We start from the raw sequence: 15,111 nt of genomic DNA, 5'->3' as shown, positions 1-15,111 counted from the left end.
AGTTCCTTTCCAACCCCAAGCCTGCAGCATGGGAGTTCCAGAGAATCTGAGTATTGCCTGAGGCAGTTTGAGATCAGCTGCATGGAGGGAGGAAGAGAAATGTCTCCCAGGAGCAAGGGGTAACCAAGACCAGGGAGACAGTGGCCTTGGGGACAGGAGTGGGAACCTGGGGATGTGTGTGAGGGCTGTGGGCACAGGACTGAGTGCTCCTGTCCCTCCTCTCCCTCACTGCTCCTGTGCAGGGACCTCCAGAGCTCACAGGAGGGAAGAGCCAGGTTCTGTGTGCTCCATGGCCTGCAGCTGCTCCTCCAGCTTGCCAGAGGGAGAGAGAGCCCAGCAGAGCATGGGGACCAGCAGCCAGCACTGAGTCCCACTAGAAGTCATGGAGAGTTCATTGAATCAACTGTGAATTTATGACTAATCCCAAATCCGTTCACACCCACGTGCCTCTGTCCATTTCCATTTCCATTTCCTGCTTGGCCCTGGCCAGAAACACCCAGAAATACAAACGTGCCCAGCTTATCTGCCCTCATCTCCCAGCTCCAGTGCTTCCTGTGACAGTCCAGCCACCCCAGTGCCCCGAGTGCCCCTGCAGAGCCCCAGGACATGGGGACATGTCCCACCAGGCCAGGGGGCACCTTCATGCCCCCAAGGCCATACAGAGAGTCCCCAGTGCCACCCGGACCATCCCTCCACCCCAATGTCCCATGGGCATCCCCCACTGACCCAGCCCCCCGTGCCCCATGGACCCTCCCCAGAGCCTCACAGCCAGCCACAGTTCCCCACAGAATGCTCCTGGCTGCCCATGGACAGTCCCCAGTGTCCCCTCTGGTGTCCTGCAAACCCTCCCTGACTCCCTGTGCACCCCAGGGACCGTCCTGATGCCCCTTGACCCCTGCCCAATGCCCCAGGACCCTCCTCAGTGTCCCTTGGACACTTCCCAGTGCACCAGGACCCTCCAGGTGCCCCTTGGACAGTGCCCAATGCCCCAGGGACCCTCCTCAGTGTCCCTTGGACAGTCCCCAATGCCCCAGGACCCTCCTCAGTGTCCCTTGGACAGTGCCCAATGCCCCAGGGACCCTCCTCAGTGTCCCTTGGACAGTGCCCAGTGCCCCACAGACCACCCCCCGATTCCCCAGTGGCCCATGGACACGCTCCAATGGCCCATGGACCCTCTCCTGTGCTCCCTCCCCAGTGTCCCATGGCCCCTCCAGGTGTCCCTGTGTACCCTTCTCGATTCCCCATGGACCCTCGTGATTGCCCGGGGACAGACAGTCCCCAGTGCCCCGTGGTGCCCACACCACCCTCCCTCAAATTCCCCGTGGGCCCCCCCCATTTCCCTACGGACATCCCCCGGTGCCCGCGGATGCTCCTCGATCCGCCACTGCCTGCCCCTGGTGCCGTGGCCTCTCGCCAGCTCCCCACGGATCCTCCCGCGATGTCCCCGGTACCCGGGGCCTCTCCACAGCTCCCGGTGCCTGCCCTGGTTCCCCGTGCCCGCATCTCCTGTGCCCGCATCTCCCGTGCCCCCATCTCCCGGTGCCTGCCCCGGTTCCCGGTGCCCCCATCTCCCGGTGTCCCCGCCGTTCCCCGCCGTGGGCGGCCCGTCCCGCCCGCCCCGCCCCGTCCCGTCCCGGCCGTGGGTGAGTCACGGCGGGCGGGGGCTGCCGGCGGCGCGGCGAGCGGGGGCACGGCGGGACCTCCGAGCCATGGCCCCGCCGCTGCTGCTGCCGCTGCTGCCGCTGCTGCTGCTGCCGCTGCCGGCCCGCGGTGAGCCGGGGCTCCCGGGAGGGCGGGCGGGCACTTTGGGGGGCGATGGAGGCACCGGGATGCAGGCACGGGGATGCTTTCCCTCCCGGGTGCTCCTCTCTGGAGAAGGATGATGGAGAAGGGACGCCCGGGGCCGGGCTCGCTCCCACGGGGATGCTCCCGGTGCCTCCCGGGCCGTGCGGGCACCTCGGCAAGGCGACAGGAGGGTGACAATCCGCGGCCGGCCGGGGGTGCCCCGTCGCTAAGCCGGTGGGGTGGCCCGGACTCATCTGGCTCCGGGCACCCCCGGAGCGAGTATCCAGCCCCGTCCGACCGCGGCGTTCGGGGCTCCCGGGAAAAGCAAAGCGTTTACGGCAGGAATTCTCCGCTCCGGCATCCAGGGAAGGCTGGGAGGGGGCTGAGCCACCCAGGCACCAGCCGCTCTCCCCGGCAGCCCCCACAGCCGCCAGACGCCGAGTCACACGCGGTGCCATCACCATGGGGAGCTGGAAAACCTCTCTGGATGGCCGCACCAGGGATCTGGAAACCCAAATCCCTCTGGGTTTCCAGCCCCAAAGGGACTTGCTCGCTCTCAGGTGATGCTGAGCGCTGTGTGGGCGCCGGGGAGTTGCGTTCCCAGCCGATATTTCGGGATTTGCTCTCGGGGCTCGTCCCTGCACCCTCACGCTGGCTGCTCTCGTTGTGCCCTGGCTTCAGACCCGAGGGAGCGGCGTGTCGGACGGGGAGGGAGGGTTTAGGGTGGATTTCAGGGAAAGGTTCTTCCCCCAGGGAATGGGCACAGCCCCGAGGCTGCCAGAGCTCCGGGAGAGCTCGGACACCGCTCCAGGGATGCCCGGGGTGGGATTGCTGGGGGGTCAGGAGCTGGCTCAGTGATCCGTGTGTGACCCTTCCACCTGGGGATACCCCGTGCCCCGGTGGTTCCCGGGCTTCTGTCTCAAAGCCCTTGGGCTTTTCCAGGCTCCAGGGCCGGGCTGGAGGAGCTGCCCCACGTGGAGCGGTACGAGACGGTGCTGCCGCGGGAGCTGCCGGTGCCCCGGGGCAAGAGAGACCTCTCCGCGCCTCCGGTGAGTCACAGCCGCCCTCGCTGCTCCCGGGGCATCTGCCCGGGGGGATGCAACCAGCAGGGACCTTGTCCCACCACCAGGCTCAGAGCGGGACCCCTGCACCGACCTTTTGGCCAGACCCGCTCAGCCCCGCACCCCAAGAATGACGAGCCGCCCGTTTCCTTGCCTTGGAGACGCTGGAGCAGCTGATCAGATCAGCTTTTCTGGGCTGTTTTGGGTCTAATTAGGGCCTGCAGGCAGCGGGGTGCACTCTGCAGAGAGGGGCTGCTTTCTCCAGTGCTTTTTTTGGAGACGTGACCCAGCGGTGCCACCTCTTGCAGCCTTGCCGTGATCTTGTGACATCTGGTCTTTCCTTAAGGAGGGGTTTGCAGAGCCTCGTGGAGCTGTAAGCACTTTTCTTGCTGTGTTTGCTGAAGTTGGGGCTTTTTTTTGTCCTTTGGGACGGAGAAATAAGAATCAGAAAGTTGCAGAAATCCACATGAAAGCAAACCAGTGCTGTTTTTCTTGGGAAACCTGGCAATTTGGGGGAAGGAATGGGGTCTGAGTCAGGAGTTTGGAGTGCTTGACCTCAAAGTCACTTTCCTCATTGCCTTACAGTGAAATTCAGCCATTTTTTTGTTTTAAATTCCTTTTTGTATTAAATTCTTTTTTCTGGCCCCAAAAAGCGCCGATTTTAGCACCCGGAGGCACAGAGGGACCGGGGACACGTATCCCCCAGTGCCATACAGCACGCTCCTCTGTGATTCAAACCCTTCCTGATAAGCTAGCTTCAAAAACACTCCCCAAAGCATCTGTTTTCCCTGCTCCAGAAACCTAAACTTGTCCACGAGATAAACATTCCCTGGGCTATTTAGAGACGCCATCTGTGCCGGGCGTGCGCCGGCGCCGATCCCCCCAGCAAAGGGAGCTCACCCACCCTGAGGGATCCCTCTGGAGAAGACATCTGCCATGAGCTCAGTGCCTGGGGACTGCCACGGGGGCTGTCTGATGGGTGGCACCTGGATTTGTCTTGGTTTGGGTGGTTCTTGGACATCCCAAACCTACCTTGTTCAGGGTAGGGACTCTCCTGCTTTCCAAGCCCTTTTTTGCTGGCTCTTGGAGAGAGGTTAAGTTTGCTCTTTGTTGGGGAAAAGCTCTCAGCAAGGTTTGACCACCTTTGAAGAGAGGCTGTCTGCCTCTTGCTCTCCTGGTCATCTGGGTGGGGAAGGAGCTCTCAGCAAGGTTTGGCCACCACCAAGCCCCTGTGAGACAGAGGTGGGTGTGCTCCACGCTGGCTCCTCCTGTACCAGGAGCTGGTTCAGGGGCTGGAGTGGTTGGGACACGTGGGATTAGTCCAGCAGGTGAGGGTTGAAGCAGACCAGCTACCCCCTGGCTTTGCTTGAAAAGCAAAAAGTTCATCCCTGCACACAGGGTGGAGCCCTGGGGTCTCCTGGTCCCAGCCTTCCCACCTGCCCAGCAGGGAGAGTGGCACAGCCGGGTTCCTCATGGAAAGGGCTCTGGAAAAGTGTGCAAGGCCTGTTGGCTCTCCCCACCTGAGCTTGGGTGGGATGGGACATCCCATCCCCATCCCCATCCCCATCCCCATCCCCATCCCCATCCCCATCCCCATCCCCATCCCCATCCCCATCCCCAGCTCTCTGGGTCTCTTACTGGGAGCAGCTGGAAGAAATTCCCTCCTGTCCCTGTGTTGTGGCTTTGCTGAGCTGGCTCAGCACGGCCACGGGGCTCTCAGGGCTGCTCCCAAAGCCTTCCCATCTGGAGCCCTTGCACAGCCCATGCTGATGAGGCAGGAGCTGATTCAGAGCAGCTTTTGCAGAACTTCTTATTTTAAACTTGCCCTGCGGTCGTCTCCCAGAGACGCTCCCTGACCCAGCACCCCCTTCCAAGAGCTTTCCTGCCATTCCTTGAGAGCTCTTCTGGCCTTGGGGTTGCCAACAATAACAAAGGATGGCTTTGTTGGCGGACAGGGGTCGGGACAGACGCTGTTCATAAGAGAGGAATTTTCCAGGGACCCACGAGGGCGCTGGCCTGGAGCTGCAAACCAGGGAGAGTGGGCGCAGCTGAGTGCCAGGCAAAGCCTCTCACCTGGCCCTGCTGCTGGCACTGAGTCAGCAGGGCTCTCCACTCAGCCTGGCTCCTTCCAGGCTGCAGATCATCCCCTCGGGAATGCTGAGCCATGGCATGACAGCCAGCGCTGTCACCCTCCCCGGGGAGAGGCAACACACCTCATCCCTGAGGAATGCTGGCCCCATGGGAAAGGTTTGCTTTGCCTTTGGCTGGGCTCTCTCCACACCTGGATTGGCAAGGGCTGAGGATGTGCCCTCAGGAGAGGTGGATGCGCCCTCAGGAGAGGTGGATGTGCCATCAGGAGAGGTGGATGTGCCATCAGGAGAGGTGGATGTGCCATCAGGAGAGGTGGATGTGCCCTCGGGAGAGGTGGATGTGCCACCAGGAGAGGTGGATGTGCCACCAGGAGAGGTGGATGTGCCCTTGGGAAAGGTGGATGTGCTCTCAGGAGAGATGGATGTGCCCTCAGGAGAGATGGATGTGCTCTCAGGAGAGGTGGATGTGCCACCAGGAGAGGTCTCAGATCCCTCGTGGCAAGGGCACAGCCTGGCACAGGACCATGACTCTTTCCCAGTGATTCCAGTGGGATGGAGCCTCTGCAGGTGGAGATCTCAGGACAGCCCAGAGGGAAACACTTTTCCTGTAGGAACATCTCCATGCTGAGGGTTCAGGGCTCAGCTGGCTGAGCCACAGCCACCCTGGCTCCCTCCCACTGGGACTAGGAACACAGTGCTGCTAAAATGTGCTCTGAGAGGCCGAGGGGAGCTGAGGGAAGGCCATTCCTTAACGTGATGTGGCGTGTCAGATGAGGCTGGCAGGAGGAAGTCTCTGCTGATAAGAGCCATGGGGATCTCTGTGGTTCAGCTGGTGAGTAAGTGCTGAACTCAGACCCCAAAAAAGGAGCTCTGTGACTGATGAGTAGGAAACCTCAATCCCTGGCAGGGCCATCTGCAGCCGTGTGTCAGACACGGGAAACCAGACTGCTGACTCCGTCTCCTTGTGGGTGACCTGTTCTTCATCTCAGGATGTGCTGGGGATTTGCCTTATTGCCCACAGGCTCTCTTCCTTCTCTTCTGATTTCCTGTGTCTTTGCTGCCTGCCCCCAGGCTGAGAGGCCAGGCTCCCTCAGCAGGGCACACACAGCCCCTGTCCCCTTCCTGGGCAGGGCAGGGCCCCTCTGGCGCAGCTCTGGCTCCTGCTGAGTCTCTGATGGCACCTCTCCTTCATGCAGAGCACCTACCCAAGCCATGTCCTCTATGGCATCCGTGCAGAAGGCAGGGAGCACCTCCTGTGGCTGGAGAGGAACAGGTGAGTGCAGGTGGGCACGGTGGGGTGGCCTCAGGGGGCTTTGCAGCCCACCCCTGCCCTGAGCATCCCTTCTCCCAGGCCTGGTGTCACTGCACTGCTGACCTAAGCCTCAGCCCAGAGCCCTTTATCCCCTCCTTGCCAAGCCCACCCGGGGGTGTCACAGCCCCCACGTGCTCCCCCCAAAGCGGGGTCACTGCTGACGCCCCCTCCCCACCCCGCAGGGCCCTGCTGGGGCAGCACTACACCGAGACTCACTACTCAGCCAATGGCTCCGAGATCACGGAGCAGCCGGACACGCAGGTACAGCTGGCTGGGGGAGCAGCTCTCCCATCCCCGGGGGGCCCCATCGTGCAGGGCAGCCCCACAGCTGTGCCCTGTCTCTGCAGGATCACTGCTTCTACCAGGGCCACGTGCGGGGACAGCCCGACTCGGCAGCGAGCATCAGCACCTGCGGCGGGCTCAGGTGAGCTGGAGCCCTGCTCCTGGCTGGGGACAGCTGCCAGCCTCGGCACATGGCACAGTGACACGGTGGGACAGAGCCCCGGTGAGCAGAGTGACAGAGCTCTGGTGAGCTGGTGTGGCAGAGCCCAGTGACCAGAGTGACAGAGCCCCGGTGACCCAGAGTGACAGAGCCCAGGTGACCCAGAGTGACAGAGCCCCGGTGACCCAGAGAGACAGAGTCCTGGTGACCCAGAGTGACAGAGCCCAGGTGACCCAGAGAGACAGAGTCCTGGTGACCCAGAGTGACAGAGCCCAGGTGACCCAGGGTGACAGAGCCTGGTGAGCCAGAGTGACAGAGCCCAGATGAGCAGAGTGACAGAGCCCCGGTGAGCCAGGGTGACAGAGCCCAGGTGACCCAGAGTGACAGAGCACCGGTGAGCCAGGGTGACAGAGCCCAGTGACCCAGAGTGACAGAGCCCAGGTGACCAGAGTGACAGAGCCCAGTGACCCAAAGTGACAGAGCCCTGGTGAGCCAGAGTGACAGAGCCCAGGTGACCCGGTGACAAAGAACCACTGAGCTGGTGACAGAGCCGCGGCCGTGCTGATGCAGCCTGAGCTCAGCTTTCCCTGCGGAAGGGACAATGACATCCCTGTTCCTACTGGAGGTGCTGCCCTCGGCAGGAAAGGCTGCCGGCGCTTTGGGGCTGACTCACGGCACTGGGGTGAGAGTGGAGCCCTGACACCACCGGAGCTCCGAGCAGCAGTGCCCTGGCTGGGTCCATCCCTAAAGGATCAGCTGCTGAAGCCCAGGACATTCCTGCTGCCTGCAGTCCTGGATACTCGCCGTGCTGCGCTGCTCGTCCCCTCCCAGCCCAGCAGCCACTTTGGCAGCTGCATTTATGTAGAGTCCCAGAATGGTGTGGGATGGAAGGCCCTCAAAGCTCATTAAGTCGCACCCCATGCCGTGGGCAGGGACACCTTCCACTAGACCCGAACAATCCCAGGGATGGGGCACCTACCACAGGCACTTCTGCAGGTCTGTCCGTGTCCTGCCTGTGCCCCCCGGCTGACGCCTGCCCTCTGTCTGTCTGTCTGTCTGTGTGTCTGTCCCCAGCGGGTTTTTCCGGGTGAATGAGACCACGTTCCTGCTGGAGCCGCTGGAGGGGGCCGTGGCAGGCCGGCACGCCGTGTACCGAGCCGCTCACCTGCGGGGCAAACGCGGCACCTGCCGGGAGCCCGGGGCCAGCCTGCAGTACGACCGCGAGCCCAAAATCCCCGCGGCCATGAAGCTCTACCGCTGGGTAGGGATGGGATGGCACCGCCGCTCCTTCCTGAGCCGGTCCTGGGAAGGAGGAGGGGGTTCCGTGCATCTCGGTCATGCCCCTGTCCCACCAGGGTGCTCAGTGCCCCAAGGCAGGGTTTGTGGTGGGTCCTGTGCCGTGAGCAGGAGCATCCTCCCACCCCGGGGGCTCTGTGATGCTGCAGAGCCTGGTGGGGCATCCCACAGCATTTGCAGGCAAGCCCGACGAGGGGAGAGAGAGTGATGCATGCGACTCCATCTTATCAGAAGGCTAATTAATTACTTTATTATACTAAATCATTCTATACCTCTAAAAACTGAACCTGCCAAGCGCTCCACTCTGCACACAACGCACAGAATCTCATGACTGTCACCCCACGGTCCCAACACACACACCACCTGACGGGCCAAGGAAACAAAACCCCATCACTTTGGGTAAACAATCTCCATATTGCATTCTACTTCTGCACAAACACAGGCACAGCAAATGATAAGAATTGTTTTTCCTTTCTCTGAGGTTCAGAGAACGTGGATCCCAGAAATATTCTTGGGAAGAATTGTGCCTTGCTTTTCTCTGTGAAGAGAAATGTGGAGCTACAGCATCCCAGCAGCAGGCTTGGGTTTCCCAGCATGCCAGCTGGAAGAACTCTGAAACCCAGCAAAACAACATCCCAGAGCTGAGCTAGGAGACCTGCTGACCTTGGGAGGTCCTCCAGGATCCAGCACACCCCATGGGATGTGGTCAGCTGGTGCTCTGGCAAGCTGCAAGCTGAGCCCCCCTTTCCTCTTCCCTTCCAGAAATCAGGTCCGGTACAAAAAGGTCCCCGATACGTGGAGCTGGTGCTGGTGGCAGACAACCAGGAGGTGAAGTGGGGAGAATGGTGCTGGGGGTTTGCTGGCACAGCCTGCAGTGGGAGCTCACCCTGGGAACATCTCTGTGTCCTTCCCACAGTTCAGGAAGCACAAGGACCTGCGCACGGTGCAGAACCGCATGAAGGAAATCGTGAACCACGTGGACAAGGTGAGCCCAGGGCTCTGGATCCCCCCTCCCTGCTCCAGTGTGGGCACAGAGGAGGTGGCACAGAGCCTGGCATGGGTGGGGTGGTGGAGCTGGAGCCACCCTCAGGCCCACAGGGTGACCACATCCCTTGGCCAACCACATGTGTAGCGTGGACATGAGTGCTCAGCTCTGCCCACAAGGGAAATTTTGTTCTGTCACCTCTGGGAGTCCATCCCGTGGCCACTCTCAGGCTGGAGTGGTTGCTTACAAAGGGAGGGATGCATTGGACCATGCTGGGTTTCCTGGTGGCTTTGCTCCAGCCCCAGTTGTTGGTTAGCAGTGTGGGAGCCACATCCCAGCCTTCACCAGCCAAGGGAGAGCCCAGAGGTATGAGGGGGAATCCTGTGTCCATGGTCATCCCAGCTTGTGTCATTTATTGAGGTGACAGAGCTGACACTGCCCAGTTAGGAGTGTCCTGGGCTGGGCTGCAGCTCCCCGGGGCAGGTGGGACCTCCCTGCTGCTGCTGCTGCTGCTGCTGCTGCTGCAGCCCAAATCCAGGCTCGCTCTGGGCTGTGTCCCACCCCAGCTGTACCAGCCCCTTCGCCTGCGGGTGGCCCTGATTGGCCTGGAGGTGTGGAACCACAGGGACAAAATCACAGTCAGCCCCAACCCCGAGGTGACACTGGACAACTTCCTGCACTGGCGGGAGTCGGAGCTGCTGAGGAAGAAGCCCCACGACAACGCCCAGCTGATCACGTAAGGACACGGGGCAGCCGCCACCCTGCCACCCTGCCAGCCCTGCCACCGCCCAGGGCACGTGGCCATGGTGGCATCTCCATCCCACAGGGGTGTTGATTTCCATGGCAACACCGTGGGGCTGGCCAAGAAGCTGGTGATGTGCACCAGGGACTCGGGCGGCGTCAACCAGGTGGGTGCTGTGCCCTGCCCTCCCTGCACTGTGTCCTTCAGGGCCACCCCCTCCTCCACTGGTCCCCAGCTGTCCCCCTCTGCAGCCTCACAGCTAGGTTTGGTCCCTGGCCTCTCCATCCCCTAAGTGACTGACCCCCAGAGCGGTGCTGGGGCTGTGGACACCCAGCTGGGTACCTGTGCTACCTTTGGTGCACCTGGGAAGCCTCCCAGAGAAGCTCCACGGACACAGGAGCTGGGATTTTAGGAGGCTATCAGGTGGCTGGGACTGGCTGAGCTCCTCATCCCTGCCAAGGAGGCTGTGGGACCTGTGCCCTCCCAGACCCACCACAAAGCATCATTTTTGGAGCAGCCACTTTGTCTAAACTCCCTGATAGCCCTGAGAGACCAACCTGGGCGTCTTGAGGGGCCACAGGACCACGTCCAGCTTGTCCCTTCCCTGAGCATGGCAGTGTGAGGAGACACAAGGAGAAACCTGAAGGGCTTTTAACCCAGGCTGAGCCCCTTGTCCCACAGGACCACAGCACGAACCCCATCGGAGCTGCCTCCACCATGGCTCACGAGATGGGGCACAACCTGGGCATGTCCCACGACGAGGACGTCGCCGGCTGCCGCTGCCCTGTCCCCAAAGCTGACGGGGGCTGCGTCATGGCAGGGAGCGTGGGGTGAGTGAAGGAGGCAGGGGGACAGCCCTGAGCAGCAAAAGCACCCAGTGACAGGGTGCCCTGAGGGGGTGGAACCAGTGAGATGGTCGGGTCTGGGTGGACATTCCACCCCACCCCACCTCACTGCATATCATTGTCACTGCTTTTTAATGAAGGAATGGGAATTTTTTTGGGGGCTAAGAATGATTTATTGCTCAGATAAACATCAGTCTCAGAGGCTGTGAGATTTTAGAGGAGCAAGCACTCGGACATAGCTCAAAGTAGTCACAAGTTCTTTGTTACAAGGCAATATAGAGCTTTCTACACCAATGGATAGATGCCACAAGGTTCATTTTGCTTTTCTAACCTATCACCTTTACTTCACTGTGGATACTTTTGCCCAATGGGCTTCTGCCACACTTCTACACATCTGCTTCTATTATAACTTCTAAACTCTCAGCTCACCCCATACAACCACACCTCTACATTATAAACCCTTCACCATCTTATCAATACAGTTTTCTACATTATAAACCCTTCACTGTCTTATCAATGCAGTTTCTCACTTAAGGCAAATTATTACTTGCAACTGTAGAAACACAAGTTTATAGTTTTTCTGCTTAATATCTGCGTATTGTATTTTTACATCAATCCAAGCTTCTCCCAAGGCTGCAGATCAAACCCTCCAGTGTCTGTGGATTCCTATGTTTCCAATTCCCACGCTGCAGATGCCTCTGAGCGGGTGGGTGTCCCTCCCGCTTCCCCCGGGGCTCTCTGCTGATGGTGTCCGGTTCTGTGCCCCTGCAGGCTGGTGTACCCCAAGCTCTTCAGCCGCTGCAGCGAGCAGGACATGTGGCAGTTCCTGGGGGACCCCCGCACCAGCTGCCTGCTGAACGCCCCGCGGGCCGACGAGCTCTACGGGGGCCCGGTGTGCGGGAACCAGTTCGTGGAGCGGGGAGAGCAGTGCGACTGCGGCACACCCCAGGTGGGGACGCTGTCCCGAGGGGGCCAGCAGGGGCCTGAGAGCTGCCCAGCTCCTGATGCTCCTGGCAAAAAATAACGGGCAGAGGATGTTCGTGTGTGCCCCTCCACCATGTAGCTGGCTGTGATTTTAGCCTAGGAAAGATGGACATCCCCCCGTGTCCTCCAAAGGTGTCCCCCTCCAGGAGGGGACATCGGGACATGCTTTCAAGAGTGGTGCTCAGCTGTTCCTCATCTCTACCAGCATGTTGGAATTAAGACAGACAGGCACTGCCTCTGGGATAAATCCTTGGTCACAGCCCTGTGCTGGCACCTGAGGAATGTTCCCCTCATCCAGGGAGCACAGAAATCCTCACTTTTTCTCCTTCCTGGAGACGTGCAAAGGGAACCAGCTCAAGGTCCATCTTTTGAAAAAGTCCTTTCTGGTCCTTTGGTTTGGTGTTGGTAATGGGGATAAAGAGGCAGCAGGAATGTGCCCGCCTGGGATGTTGTTGTGGTTTTGGCCCGTGGTTCAGCCCGTGGCAGCTACACCGCTAAGGCCACCTGGCGGCATGGCAGCCTGGTCCCCTTGGAAAGGAAGGAAAGGGTCCTTCAGGGGCTTGCAGGAGGGTTTAATTCCATCCCTGTCTCGCAGGAGTGCTCGGACCGCTGCTGCAATGCCACCACGTGTCAGCTGAGAGAGGGAGCCGAGTGTGCCCGAGGGGAATGCTGCCAGGACTGCAAGGTACTGCCGCCCGAGGGGAGCAGCTCGGCAGGCTCCTAAGCAGGGCAAGAGCCGGTCCGAGCCCTGGAGGAGTGAGAGCACCCAGGCAGTGCTGACACCCCTGCTCTCCGTGCAGGTGAAGGCTGCAGGAACGCTCTGCCGGGCCAGCAAGAACGACTGCGACCTCGCCGAGCACTGCAGCGGCCTGAGCGCCGAGTGCCCCGAGGATGTGTTCCAGGAGAACGGCATCTCCTGCCAGCACGGCAGCGGCTACTGCTACAACGGGGCCTGCCCTTCGCACGGCGAGCAGTGCCGGGCGCTCTGGGGCGCAGGTAGGGCCCCTTCCCTGCCCATCCTCCTGCCCCACCAGCTGCGGGATGCAGCCCCCCGGGCCAGCGCCTCGCCCGGCTGCCGTCCCTTCCTACACTGCCGATCCCAAAGCGGGCTCCGTGTGACCCTTTCCGTGTGTCCCGCAGAGGCGCAGGTGGCTCCTGACGTCTGCTTCAAGCACAACAGCGAGCAGCACGTTCACCTGCACTGCCTGACCGAGTACGGCAAGCAGCCCTGCAGCCCCAAGTAAGGACGGGGGCGCGGGGGGAGCCCCAGCCCGGCCGGGCCGGCGCTCACGGCTGTGTCCCGCAGGGATGTCAAGTGCGGCACGCTGCTGTGCCTGAGCGACAACACCCAGCCCATCCTGGGCACCGGCTACTACTCCTTCGGCTACTACTTCGGCCGCTTCAAGTGCAAGGCGGTGATCGCGGGCAGCGACGCCGGCGAGGCGGCCGAGCTGCGGCTGGTGCCCACCGGCGCCAAGTGCGGCGAGGAGATGGTGAGAGCCGTGCCGGGGCCGTGCCGGGCCGGGCAGGGTGAGCACCGGCCCCGGGACAGCCTCAGAGCCTCCCCTGCCTGCCCCCAGGTCTGCTACGCCGGGCGCTGCCAGAACCTGCTGGTCTACGGCGACAAGAACTGCTCGGCCAAGTGCAACAACCACGGGGTAGGCGCTGGGATGGCCGCTCCCGGAGCGGCTGCGGGCCCCGCGGCACGGCCACCGCCCTGACCCGCTCCGTCCCCTCCTCCAGGTGTGCAACCACCGGCGCGAATGTCACTGCGACCCGGGCTGGGCAGCGCCCTACTGCGAGCAGGAGATTTCGGGGATCGCCGCAGGTAGGGTGCCGAGGAGGGGGCCTGGGGAGGGGGCTGGCACCGCTGCCAGGTGCTGCTCCGTCCCCGAGCGCCCGGTTTGGTCCCCGCAGGGAGCGGCAGCGCGGTGCTGGCGGCCGGGCTGGCCGTGCTGGCCCTGGCCGGGGTCGGGCTGGCCGGCGGCGCGGTGCTCCTGAGAGCCAGGGCGGCGCGGCGCTCGCACAAAGGGTAATTCCCGTCCCGGCTGCTCGGGGCTGAGCTCCGGATGTGCCCCGAGCAGCCCCACACGGTGCCCGTGTCCCCACAGGAGCTCCAGCGGGACTCCCTCCGGCCTCGCCAACCCGCTGTTCCAGGAGGGCGGCCGGGCGCGGCCGGGTCGCCGCCAGCTGTCCCGCGGGGACATCGGCCAGCCCAGCCTGCTCAGCAGCACGGCGGCCCCGCGGGCGGCCCGGCCTCACAGCCCCGTGCTGGCCCCGCGGCCACCGGGGCCACCTCGGTGCCCTCCGGCATGGCCCCCGCAGGTAACCTGCCCTCCCCTCCCCATGGCCTCAGCCCCTCTGTGCGGGGCTGGCCCAGCCTGGTGGCTTGGGGGGAGCTTGGGGGTCCCTTCCTCCGGCCCTGCCCCTCCGCGTCCCTGCTGGGTGCCCGGGTGAGGCAGTCGGGTCTCTCCTCCCGCCAGGCGAAGCCGAAGCCGCCGAGCAAACCTCTGCCAGCGCTGAAGAGCAAAGCGCCGAGCCAGGGCGAGGGGCCGCCGGCAGCGACCCTCCCACCGAGCCCCTTTCAGCGGTGTCCCCCGCCCAAGGTGGCCCTGAAGCCGCCCGCAGGCAGGAGGTGACCAAGGATGCTGCGAGGAGCGGCACCGCCGGGCGGGTGGCACCACTGGTGGGTGGCACCGCTAGGCAGGTGGCACCGCTGGGCAGGTGGCACCGCTGGGGAGCCATGGTCTCGCTGCCACCCTTACTTGAATTGCCAGCTGGAGCCTCGGGCCCTGCCCGGGGTGGGCACCAGTGTTTACAGATCCTCGAGTTGTGCCTTAATGGACTCGGCAGCCTCAGGGTTGTCCCAGGGGGAGCCGCCAGCCGGGGCTTCCCAAGCGGGGGAATGCCAGCTCCGGTTTGGGGGACCAACCCACGTTGGCCCAGGCTCTCCTGAGCCCTGGGAGCTGCTGCCTTCTCTCCCGACGTCCTGAATGTGTCCTGTGCTCCTGCTCTTCCCTGCCGGGGCTGTGGGGAGGAGCTCCTGGCATCACCGGGCAGGAAGAGCACAGCTCCGTGGGGACCTGCCCTGGCTGGGGACATCACACAGGCAGATGTCACCCTGCAGGGGCTGTGGCACGTCCAAGCTGGGCTTGGCCTCCCCACGGGGCTTTTCTCTCTGGAGTTACTCCTTGAGTGCTCAAAAGGGAATTCCCTGGGAGCCGTTTTACTGCAGCCATTTATTTATGACCCTCATGTGACCATTTTGAGCCACTTGGTGTAAAACCAGTCCTCCCATTTTTAATATAATTTAGGTTCAAGGCTTTTATACCAATAAAGACTGAAGGAAGAGGTGTCATGGGGTGTGTCTGGGCAGGAGGGCACAGCGGGGTGGCAGCAGGCAGGGAGCTGTGCAGGGATCATGGAAGGGGAAAAGGGTGGAGCTGAACATCCCAATCCAGTGCCAGAGCCACAGGGGCCAAACTGCAGCACATTTTGGCAGGCACGCAGAGCCAGGCTGCCCCAGGATGCTGCAGGGAGTCCCCTCATGCTCGGCACCATCCTGGCTG

At 62.3% G+C, this 15,111-nt stretch overlaps 1 protein-coding gene across 1 annotated transcript; it reads left to right on the top strand.

The window, feature by feature from the left end:
• The first annotated feature begins 1,709 nt into the window (after window positions 1-1,709).
• On the top strand, window positions 1,710-14,181 carry ADAM8 (ADAM metallopeptidase domain 8). Its single transcript, XM_066554739.1, has 21 exons — window positions 1,710-1,770; window positions 2,728-2,834; window positions 6,133-6,209; window positions 6,431-6,509; window positions 6,596-6,672; window positions 7,765-7,951; window positions 8,749-8,814; window positions 8,903-8,971; window positions 9,538-9,707; window positions 9,798-9,879; window positions 10,395-10,543; window positions 11,330-11,507; window positions 12,138-12,227; window positions 12,343-12,538; window positions 12,683-12,782; window positions 12,849-13,035; window positions 13,123-13,200; window positions 13,286-13,370; window positions 13,460-13,574; window positions 13,654-13,867; window positions 14,026-14,181. Exons 1-21 carry the CDS (start codon window positions 1,710-1,712, stop codon window positions 14,179-14,181), a joined length of 2,523 nt encoding a protein of 840 aa, XP_066410836.1.
• Window positions 14,182-15,111: the final 930 nt, after the last annotated feature.

Source organism: Molothrus aeneus, chromosome 8, assembly GCF_037042795.1.
Source record: "Molothrus aeneus isolate 106 chromosome 8, BPBGC_Maene_1.0, whole genome shotgun sequence".
Classification (NCBI taxonomy): domain Eukaryota; kingdom Metazoa; phylum Chordata; class Aves; order Passeriformes; family Icteridae; genus Molothrus; species Molothrus aeneus.
This window is presented reverse-complemented; position numbering and strand designations above follow the sequence as displayed.